This window comes from Durio zibethinus, chromosome 18, assembly GCF_047325235.1.
Source record: "Durio zibethinus cultivar Kanyao isolate XHJ-2024 chromosome 18, ASM4732523v1, whole genome shotgun sequence".
Classification (NCBI taxonomy): domain Eukaryota; kingdom Viridiplantae; phylum Streptophyta; class Magnoliopsida; order Malvales; family Malvaceae; genus Durio; species Durio zibethinus.
Genome location: NC_143179.1, coordinates 8,619,808 through 8,632,019, shown reverse-complemented (window position 1 = coordinate 8,632,019; position 12,212 = coordinate 8,619,808). Strand labels below are relative to the sequence as shown.

At 32.4% G+C, this 12,212-nt stretch overlaps 1 protein-coding gene and 1 pseudogene across 1 annotated transcript; one reads left to right on the top strand and one right to left on the bottom strand.

The window, feature by feature from the left end:
- Positions 1 to 1,615: 1,615 nt before the first annotated feature.
- Positions 1,616 to 5,669, bottom strand: LOC111300413 (protein indeterminate-domain 7-like). The gene is made up of 3 exons (XM_022896046.2): positions 4,209 to 5,669; positions 3,650 to 4,046; positions 1,616 to 3,082 (listed from the first exon to the last, which is right to left on the bottom strand). The coding sequence occupies exons 1-3, from the start codon at positions 4,384 to 4,386 to the stop codon at positions 2,026 to 2,028; spliced, it is 1,632 nt and encodes a 543-aa protein (XP_022751781.2). The 5' UTR covers positions 4,387 to 5,669; the 3' UTR covers positions 1,616 to 2,025.
- A 1,542-nt stretch (positions 5,670 to 7,211) lies between these two features.
- Positions 7,212 to 10,207, top strand: LOC111300887 (beta-fructofuranosidase, insoluble isoenzyme CWINV6-like; annotated as a pseudogene).
- Positions 10,208 to 12,212: the final 2,005 nt, after the last annotated feature.

Sequence of the window (12,212 nt, the reverse complement as noted above, 5' to 3'; positions counted from 1 at the left end):
CTCGACCCGACCTTTTAGGGTCGATTTTTTTTTTTTGAAAATAGAGTATCGGGTCGGATATGATCGAGTAGAGTAAAAAAAATTTTAGGGTCGGGTTTTAAGCAAACCCAACCCTATCCGACCCGATATATATAAAAAAATTATTTTTTTAATTATATATTTAATTATATATATTTATATATATTTAATTTTATATTTATATTTAAAATAATATTTTATTAATTTCAGATCGTATCGGATAGGATTTGATTTTATACAACATCGGATCGGATCGGATTTGGGTATTAAAAATAAAAAAATTATCGAGTCGGATACGGGTATTATATATTTAAAATCAAGTCGGGTTCGGGACGAGCAAAAACCCGTCCCGACCCGACCTGTTGCTATCCCTAGACGTAACTTTTTTATCAATAATAGAATAAAGATTGAAAAATAGATTACGAACTTCAATAAATAATAATAAAATAAAATAGTATTTTTATTATATAAACATTAAATAAATAAATAAATAATATTATAATATATTAAAATTAACATTATATATATAAATAATATATTAATAATATTATTTTATTTATAATAAAAGAAAAAAAAAAGAATTTTTTTTTTTTCACATTTAAAAAAAAAAGCATTATATTCAAATATTTTTCAAATTTAATAAATTAAAAATAAAATAAAACAAAACCTTCAAAATCATAAAATATAAAATATAAAATATAAAATACTCATCCATACCAAACAATCATTAACTTTTGCTTTGGTTTGGTTTGGTATGTCCCGTCTGTAAGCCGCAGTAACAATAGGAGAAGATCTGCTACACGAAATGTCATATTTGCCCTTCCATTTTTCATTGTTTTGCTGTTGATCCTCTCTAGTTTCAAACCGCTTTTTTTAATCATCATGCATTTTTGTCAAAATGAACTGGATATTATTACGGGTTATGGTTCGAACCCAACGGATCCAAAATTGGGTTCCTTTTATAAAAAGAAATTATTTTTTCAGCCCAAGCAAAGGCTTCTAAGAGATAAAAAAAAATTTTTCCTTTATTTTTCAACATCTAAAATCCGTAATTTTCAAAATAAATCCAAACTTTCACCATTGACTTTGGTCGAAATATTCCTTATTGTTAATTGATAAATAATATCACACACATAAATATATATTTTCAACGAGTAAATCGCTTTATTATCTCATAAAAAAAATATTATCATGCTTTGAGTATACATTTACGTTTTACATATTTATGTTAATTTACATGTCTCTTATATATTTACCTACTGAAAAATAATTATCTGAAATTTACTTACGTTTTATGATAATTGAGTTTTAATTCAAATAACATGTATATTAATCAAATTATTACGAATTTAAAAAATTTTACATAACATTCGTTAAATGAATAGTAGGTAAATCGAACCACAAATTTAAAATTTATTTGGACTTTAAGAAAATGAAATTGATAAATTAGAATGTTGCATTTACTATTTGTGACATCTAATTTAAGTTATTAATTAAAACTTTTTAGTAGTAATTCATTTATAAATAAATTTTGTTAGAACTTATAAAATAATTATTTCATAGAATGAAACAAATTCCAAAAAGGAATTCCTTAAAACTCTCAACAAGCATATTTTATATTATTTATTTTTTCTGACAGCCTCCTAATATTTATCCAATTGTCTTCTCCTCCTCCAAACTGAAGCCAAATCTTATTCATGGCATTAATCATTAAACCTTTATTGATTATGAATTTGAAAATGAGAAAAGACAATTTTTCTCGGTATTTTAAACCCCTTGTAGCCATTAAGGTATCAAAGGGCATCTCCTTTCGTCTTGTTTTAAAGACAATTCCTATGTATATAGATGAGCAGATTGAAAGTTGTTTTCCATATGTAAAACAATTAAACTGTAATAAAAAAGATGAAAATTGAAAGAAAGGGCTTGAAATATGAGGGGAATTAACATTGAGGAGGCTGCAGAAATTTCCAATTTTCTTTTAACTTAAAAAGTTAAAAGAACCACAACCTAACCTTGCCATGGTGTTTGATGCTGTTTGTTCTGTTGCCCATATGCTGAAGAAGAGTTTATACGATCAAGCCTGGCTAAGTTGGGGAAATCTCTATGAGGAAAAGCTTTAAGACCCAAGAAATCTCTTGTTAATATGTCATTCCCTCCAATGTTACTGCTAGTACTACTACTACCTCTACCTTCACGATCACTTCTGCTTAATTCGGATTCTGTTGTTTTCGAGAGATCAATGGTTTCTTGAAAATAAACTCTGTTTCCCTTTGTGTCCCATATCCCATTGAAAGACTGTTCAAAAGATGAAGACCCGTCAAACCCGCTTATAGAAGATAAAGAAGTCATCATATCATGGAGTAGAGAATATTTAGGAGCTGCTCCGCCTCCAGCACCTGCAGTACTATTTGTTGCTGCTATTGCCTGTTCCGTGAAACCAGATGTGACATCAGCTTTATTCCCAAAAGATGCCAACGCATGTGGAAACCCACTTCCAAGCTCTTCACGTGCGGACAGACCCAGACCAGAATCAGCTGCAGACGGGGCTAAAGATGTGAAACCAGTGGTTCCAGACATGTGGGCCTGTTGGTGATGATGTCTTTGCATGGCTACAGGTGATTGTAAAGGTTTGCTTATAGTCACACCCGTTTGAGCTGCTTTTTGCAGGAGTGCAGTGGCAGACATGTGTGGAGAAGCTGAGGGGGCCTGGAATGGAGGAAGTGTATTAGAACTAGGGTTTTGGCTAGGGTTTTCGTTCTGTGCCAGTGGTTGATCTAAAAGTAATGCTGATGATGAACCGGGACCAGCTCCTACTCCTCCTGGTGGGCAAGCTAACCATGGTGGAATGCTGTCTGCTGGTACTCTTTCATCGAAAAGATGATCTTTTTCTCTTTTAACTGATAGTGCATGGCTGTGGAGTTGGGTTTGCAGATCGGTCATATGTGAAAATGAAGAACAAGGTTGATGTGAGGAGAGAAGTACCGGGTTTGGAGCTGTAATTGCTCTTGCACTCTCCTCAGCTAAAGCATTGCAAAATGCTCTGTGCGTGATGAAACTGTCCCTCCTGGAACCACAAAAACAACCAGAAGAAAACAAAAATAGCAACTTATCAGGGTCCAGGATAAACATTATAGTATTACCCTTTTCTCATGTCAACTTTTTGTATTCTCATTCTTTTTCTTCCCCGAGGACAAAAGACATATAGCAGATGTAATGTAACCACTAAAAGTTTCCTAATCTAAGCAGCACTGTGCCACTATGCGGTTGGCCATTAGCAAACTTGTGTTTCTTAAACAATTTGAAGTTAAAATCTCTCTGATCTCCAGGCCCCCTTTCTGCATTGTTCTCCACGAGGTTACTATTCTTTTACTAGTATTTATTTTTTTTAATGAACACGAGGCATGGTTAGTTACTGTTATTTAATTTTAGTAGCAAACAGTGGGAAGGTAAGGATAAAATTGAAATCCATTTTGCTTTAGTAAATCATGTGAACCTGATACTGCAATATTCATCCTTTATTCCTCTCTATCTCTGACACACAGTGACGCTATGTGCATGCAGAAGAATGAAGAGAGATCAATCACAGATCAAATTATGAAGATTGAGGATTAAGTCAGATTAACTTTATTACCTGGAGAAAACGGTTCCACAGTCACATCTATACTCTATCGTGCCACAAATCTTGGAATGAGCTTTCCAGTCTGATTGAACAGCATAACACTTCGAACACTTTTCACATTTCCACTTCTTCTCACCATGCTTTCTGCAAAAGTGCTTCTTGATTCCGGTGAGGTCCCCAAGAGCCCTTGATGGATCATGGTGCACACATGTAGTCTCTGGACACACGTATACCTTCTTTCTCACCTCCTTGTTTGTTCTTTGCTTTAGTTTCCATGGCAAGTTATGTCCTCTTCTATGAAGCTGAAGATTCTGATCTCTCTGGAACCCTTTGTTGCAGACCTCACACATAAACCTATTTGTTGCCAAGAGTGTCTTGGGAGACAAAGCTATGACTTCTGCATCTGGGTCTGATTCATATGTAGACAATCCACCCAAAAGGGGAAAAATTGAAACCCATATGTTAAAAGTAAATGAAAAGAAATTAACTTAGGCATGATAACCAAGTAGTAGTAACTGAGAATATGACACATATATGTAATTTGCTTTAATTTTTTATTTGAAAAATTAACCTGGGTTGCCTGGAACACTACTCTTCTTCTTTGGTGATGGTGCTTGATTTGTCGAAGAAAAAGACTGTTGTGGGTACAGTGTGCCAGTGTCAATTCTGGTGCCTGAAGATGCACTTACTTCTCCAGATGCTGAAGTCAAATTTGACATACTCTCATCCACCGCCAAACCTTTCATCATCTTTCCCCCTTATGTAAATAGATACTCAATTACTGGATATCACTTGATGACAAGCCTATAGCCCCCTCTACATATATATAAATATATCAACTTTATAATATATCTATGACTGAATGTCCTGAGATCTACTTATGAACCCTAATTTAGAAAGGCTAATAAAAGTGGAAAGTAATAAACAATGCAAGAAGAGTAGCTGATTTCAGTTTCTTCCTAAATCCCATTTCATTTTGCTTGGAATTTCTCAGTATCTTCCCAGTAATTATTCCGCTATTTTTTTTTTAATTATTTGCTTTTATTTCCAGCAAGATCTTGAAACTTGAATAGAAGCTATAAACAACAAAAGTTGATGTAAAATGAAAGGAACAAGACTAGAGAAAGAGAAAAGGAATGAAAAAAATCAGGTTCCAAAAAAAAAAAAAAAGAATCTTTGCTTGCGACAGATGCTAACACCAAGAAGATCATTAAACAAACAGCACACACAAACTTACAAATTGAACAAAAAAAAAAACAATTCCTACATAAATATAAACAAGAAACTGAAAAACGTGAGAGAAAGAGAGATGAGAGAAAGGGTGAGGTAAGAGAGAGATGTAGATGAGAAGAGATTCCTGAGCAGCACTCCACTCATCCAAAACCAAAACCCAAACCCAAGCCAAAAGCCTTGTTTGTGATGTTGCACTTCCTGTCTTTTTTTCTGTTCTTTCTTAGTCTCACTACTCTTTGAGAAAAACAAAAATAAAGAGAATTAAATAGAATTCTTCTTTAAAATGAAATCTTGCTTTATAAAATAAGTTTTTTTTTTTTTTTTTCTGTCTTTCAACATAAAAAGTAGACATAAAGTAACCCAAATAAAAAAGATAGTAGGATTTTGCATACTAAATTAAACAGATGCATCAAATGGTAGGGAGTGAGAAAGGGAGAAGAGACAGATGATATAAGCAAAGTTGATTACAGGCTTTTAACATGGTGGGTAAAAGAAGTCAGAAAGCAAAACCTCTTTCTCCTGTCAAACTTACATAAACATGATTGGTTCAGTGATTGAATCCCAATTTCCAGCAGACATGCTCCTGGAAAACAGTTCCCAAGTTATTTACTACTAGTAAGTATATAAATTTTGCCTTAACATTCTTCAAATGATTTTACTTTTCATTTAAAAAGCTACTAAATCCTAGGGAGAAAAATGAGCAGTATATATAGAGGTTGGTCCCCAATATGCTGCCCAACCCATCATCACTTAAATTATTGTTGGTGAGAGAGAGAGAGAGAGAGAGAAAGAGAAATACATGACACCATGTTCATAAGGCAACATGAGGAAGATAAAGGGTACCCAGGGGCCATTTGAGTTAAAACTTAAATCTGCATTATGATAGTATATATTTAGATGGTTTTGATGCTGATGGATAGCTTTTGGTGTAGGCGTAAAGGTAGGATATACAGTATTGTGACTCAAATCAAGTGCAAAAATAAATATTAACTAATTAACTAAAATGTCAATTCATCAAATAATCATTTGATTTGTTTGTAAAGTATTAAATTTTAACAACATCATATATTAAAAAAATTATAGTTAAGAAGGTCGAGCAAGCAAAAATGAGAAAATCTTGGTAAGACCCCACTCCACGCACCCAATATAGATCTCACAAGACACAAAACAATGTGACATGTTTTGGAGATACATTGTCTATATGTTTGTTTTATTCATGTTGCACAGTAGTTTTTTTGTCTTCACACTACCAAATGGGTCGATAAAAAAAGTTGTGTTTAATTTGTTATCATTTGTCATTTTCAGCTTTGACATTATTTATCTATTTGTTTACTGATTTCAGTTTAGCTGTACTACAGTTTGTTTCCACCATTATATGCTTCCATCCAGCTCATCATTCCCTTGTTTTTTAGCCTTTTAGTGATTTTATTATTATCCCAATTAATACCAACATTTTGTCTTGTGCCAAGTCACAGATTCAACCAATTTATCCCCCGGGTGGATACATGATTTATAAGATTGTAAATATCTAACCTAAAGAAAGGGATGTATTCATGTGATTGATTCTCCTCGTGCGGTGAAAAGGCTTTGGCATGTGTTATAGTGTTGTGGAGGATGGCATCCAACATGCATATCTACAACCAGATGAAGATGTCATATCTCATTTCCTTTTCTTTTTTTACCATGTCATTTCCAACTTTAATTCATCTCAACCGACATTTCATGGATGTCAAACAGATATGAAAAGAAAAAAGAAATTATTTATCAAAATTATAACTTCTTTCTTTTTATTGACTATGTACATATAAAACAGTGAAGGGTAAGATGTAAAGGCTGAATTGCTTGCCACTCTTTCTATACTCAGACCAAGAAAAATTTTACCATGGATTTCCAAAATAGAGAGCATTTTTAATTTGCAAATTTCTTCTTCTGAATCACTATAAATTGGGTATCTGGTCAAGTGCACTACTTTTGATGTAGGGTGTTCAATAACAGAAGGGAATATTGACAGACATTGACAGGAGATATTTTGAAGGGTCTACACTCTACACTTGCACAGGATATGAAAATATTTGGTCAAATGGCTCTTGGAGAGTTATGGATAGGGTTCAATCAAGAACCTGAAAAAAAAAATCCCAGGGTTTAATATACGGTTGGTGGAAACCCTAGATATTGGGTTTATGGACAGAATTTTGGCTCCACAAACCCTGAAAATAAGTATAAGATATGGAAACATGGATCAATCTTATGGGTAGCATTTTGGTTCTACTAAGGTTAATCTTTTGATTCTTTGTTGGGGGGTTAAAAGTTTTAAATAAAAATAGAAAGTCAAGGTAAATTAATGTATCTTTCTGAAAAGTTGGCTGGGACCCTTTGGGACTGGCTGGTTTGGGGCTTTAGGTTTACAGCAAGAGCTGTGGTTCGTTCAGATGTGGACCAGTTATCCACATGGTTGAAGACCCACTTCTTTCTTTAAATCATATTCATATGTGTGCGTACGAGATAACTATAGCAAAGGAAATGATGAATTAAGGTTGGAAAAGAAATGCGACACATGGAACAGAGAATGAAATGATGAAAGAAATGGAATAATCATTCCTGCTTTTCCCGTATTCTATAGACCTGGAGAAATTTGGGAAATGCTGGAATCATCACTCCCATTTGCATTATTATTGTTGTTTTTCCAGCTTTTTTGGGAGAGAAGGGTGGACTTTATATTGGAGTTGCCATTTTTATGTACTATATGGCATTCGATTCCAATTTGGAAAAGAGTGGTAATTATTCATCACCTTGAAAGGAAGAATGACAAGTCAATAACAAGGAAAGGCCACATAATAATGGGTTCAGCCATGCCAATTTGCTATTTACATGTTTTTTTTCTCCAGGAAATGGTCAGGATTTTTTGTTTAACATTAAATAGGGCAGTACTTTAGAGACATTGTAGGTGTAATGGCACTAAAAAATAGTGTCACTAAAGATAAAGAAGCATGGCTCTGCAGCCTCTGCTCCTCAACTCTGTAAATAATGGAGAGAGAAGCTGTCAGATAACTCTTGCACGTCAACATGGCATCCAATTGACAAATTTTTGTAGTTCAAGAATTATTAACGCTCTCTTTTAATTATGGAGTAATTCCTGAATCAGATTTGATAATTGAGATTGTTTTTCTTCATACACTACATATGAAAACGGTTCAGGACTTTAAATCATCAATTTAGTCTATCAAGTTACAGCCTGGTCAGGTTCGGTCAGATACATGGAGATTCCTTGATTGTTCTGACATGATTCCTTATAAATGCTTGACACTTGTCTCAAGTAACTAACTAAAAGCAATCTTAGTCTTTGATCTCCAGACAAAGCCATTGGTTTCCTGCAGACTTCCTTCAAGACAAAATGGATATATCTTGTTCTCAGGTAAGCAATGGAATTAAAGTGGAAGACTGTGATCATCCTTCCAGGTTCTACAACCAGAGAAGCAGCCTCACAAAACAGCCTATCACTTCCAACCTCCTCAAAACTGGCTAACTGGTATGACAAGCTAGCTTTAATAATCTTGTTCTTACAACGTCATATTCTTTCCTCGTACCTAGATATTCTAAAACTTTTTTTTTCTTTAAGATTTCAGTCTTCGTTATTGATGTGTTTGTTTTTGTCTTTGTTTGGTATCCATTCACTCAATCGACTGCTTTAGTGATGGGATAAATGGGTGACATTGACTACACAGATCCTAATGATAAGTAGGCAATGTGCTTCATTTAACACTCAAGTTACCTTTTTCTTTTATCCTTGCTCATGGTGGTTTGGACACAGCATTTAATGAATCCATCCCCCTAGATTTTCTTATTGTTTGGACAATTCAGCAATCTACCTTTAATTTTGAAGAAATTTTGAAACCAGAAAAAGGTCAATTTTTACATTTATATAGTATCAAGTAACCCCGTTTTTTTTCCTTTTTTTAAAATCCTTATATGATTCCACACATGTAAGGTATAAGCAATTTTAATAGCGTCTAGAAAAATAATGGAAACTCTGGAAAACCATCTGATCTCAGATGAAGTGTTTTACAGTTCTCTTACACTGGTTTACAGTTCTCTAACGGAAATAAGACTAGTAAGATATTGTTTCATCTAATGCAGGGCTGATGTACTAGAAGAGAGATTATCTCTTGTTCTACCAATACAATCCAAATGATGCATTGTTTGGTGATATTATGGTGTAGTCACATTCTGCATCATATGAACTTATTAACTGGTTCATTCTTGATCATGCACTTATTCCATCTGAGCCATTTTACATAAACAGTTGCTGGTTGGGTTCTGCTGCAATCCTTCCAGGCAATAAACCAGTCGTTTTATACACTTAGTCACCGGGTTCAAAACCTGGCAACCCCCCAAAAATCTATCTGATCCAATGCTAGTAGAATGGGTGAAAAGCTCCGGAAATCTTTATGACTCCACCAGATGGTGTTGAGGTGGATAATTTTAGAGATCCAACAACTACTTGGCAGGGTCCAGATGGAACCTGGAGAGTAGTCATTTGAAGCTGGAGCAATAACCAGGGCATGGTCATTCTTACCAAAGCGAGGATTTTGTTCACCGTACCAAGTATCAAGATCCTCTTAATTCATCTGCAAAAAATGGGATGTGGGAGTTTCCGGTCCGGACTTCTTTCCTGTGTCTATTAATAGCACCAATGGGGTTGACACCTCTGTCAAAAATCCAAGTGTTAGGCATGTCATGAAGGCAAGTTTTTTTTTTTTTTTTTTTAATATGGTCATGAAGGCAAGTTTAAATTCTCACAAGTACTATATAGTGGGGACTTATGTTACTGAGCTGGAAAATTTTCTTTCGGATACTGACTTTACTGGAACCAGTCTGGACTTGACATATAATTAATTACAATAAATTCTATGCCTCAAAGACATTCTTTGACAGCAAGAAGAACAGGAGGATACTTTGGGGTTGGGTAAATGAATCTGGTAGTACAGAAGATGATATAGAGAAGGGATGGTCTGGACTTCAGGTGATTTAAATAGACTGGATAAATTTAATATTTATTGATGTAAACTAGTAGCTTAATTTGAGTCTGGCATTGGATGTTTTAGAGGCACAGTACCGATCTTCAACGATTTCTAGACAATGCTTTGCAGTTCCTAGGCACAGTACAAGTGATTAAATGCTGCTTAACCGATAACTTTCATTTCCATATTGTTGAACAATCATCTTTGAAGAATCATGCCTCAAAATCCATCACGTTTAGGCTATTAGTTTAATCATTAAACAGTCAAGGATCTGCTGTTCTTTCACAAAATGAGACGCTTAGCACGAATTTGGACCCTTCTTTTTGAACGGCAGAATTGCCAGCAAACATTTTTCTCTGGATACTTGAATTCTAGATCATATCATTTATATCTTACTCATCTATTTAATGAGCTCATCTATTTAACGAGAAATTTCAAGACATAAAACACTCATTTAAAAGTCGAAAAAGTTTCCATGTGAAATAGATTGTATATATAAAGAACCCCGCCACCTCTCCGCATCACATGTTCTCCTGTTAAGTAAGTATTATTTTATGTTATTATCATAAGGTATAAACTTATAAACTTATAATTAGACACAATCTAAAGAATCGATATCAATATTTTAATAAGATGTAATTGGTCACTTAATTAATTTACTTTTTTAAGAAGTTTTTAAACTTGACTAAATGTCCTTAAATGATACGTTCTGATTTTTTTAGTAAAATTAGATTCAAGAATTCAGTTACATGTAGAGAAAATTATAATACTTTCACAATATTCATCTTAAAAGATGGTACCATTTAATTTTAAATTATCTTAAAGTTTTATAGTTTTAATAGTATTAAATTTTAGTATTTAAATATTAAAAATAATTCTTAATATTTTTCTATTAATCTAACAGAATTCTTAAAAATACTTTTTCATTTTGAAAGTATTCAAGAAATTTTTTTTTTCTTAAAGAACTTCCGTCGTCGTCAGAAAACTTAATCACCTTTTTTTATTAAATTTGTTTTATTGAAAACATATATTTAATTCTTTTACAATTTGGGCCAAAATTAGAAATATTTTCTCACATAGAATTATTTTAGATAATCATTCATTTGCAATTACTAAAAATTTTATCATCAAAATTTATTTTTTATTTTACAATTTTTATTTCTAAATTTTTTACTATTTGAGCCTAATTTAGGAATATATATTTAATTTTTCATTAAGAATTTCATCATCAAAATTTATTTTTTGTTTTATAATTTTTATTTCTAAATTTTTCACTATTTAAGCCTAATTTAAAAAAAAACTTTCACTTGAAAATCTCATAGAAATTCAACTATTTATGATTTTTCTTGAGATTTCATCATTGAACAATTATCAAATATTTTCACACAAATTTTTGTTAATTTTTATTTTAATTTGGAAAAGAAAAATTCATTTTATTGAAATTTCATATAAATTATTTCATCATTTGAGTTAAATTTAAAAAAATTCCTCACTTATAGATTTTTAGAAAGTTTACCACTTAAAATTTTTAAAATCTCACAATTGGAATAATTGTTACTTCATTTTCAAGAATTTTATGAAATTTATTTAGATTTTTTTTAAAAAATAAAAATAAAAATAAATTATTGTTATTAAAATTTTACCTAAATTCTTCCTCCATTTGGATTAAATATAAAAAAAAAATCTCATCTAAAAATTTTTTAAAAATTAATCATTTATAATTTTTAAAAATTTCATCATTGATAATTATTATTTGTTCTCAAAATGTTATTAAAGTTTCACTTTATATATTTGTATTTTTATTTGTTCTGTTTTTTTTTTCTAATTTAATCATACAAAATATTTTAAAAATAAATAAATGACAAAAATAAAATAAAAAAGATAAATAAACCAACCATTAAAAAAATAATATTAAAAAAATATACCACAAAGAGATTGGCTTGACTTGGCCGCTTAGAGAGTGTGGCTGCAAGCAAAAGGGGGCGGCTGACACAGATTAAATCCAGGCTCAGCTTCAACGGTTTAGTAGTAACTCAAAGAGGCTAGGTCACGGGTCAAAACGTTGCGAATTGGGTTTGGTATTTGGGCAATATGCAGATCCTGAAGGTTTTAAAGGCTTGAAATGGCGTTGTTTTTACTAAGTTTAAAAGCTAACATTTCTTTTTTTTTTTTCAGCTTTCAGCTCTCCACTCTCTCTCTACCCTTCCCATTCTCTATTTCTCTTTCCTAATTAAAAGTCATGCTAGTTTTTGCAAAAAAAAAAAAGTTGGAATCTGGGTTTTCAGATGGGTATTTCACTTGAAAGTTGGTTGAAAATTGCACTG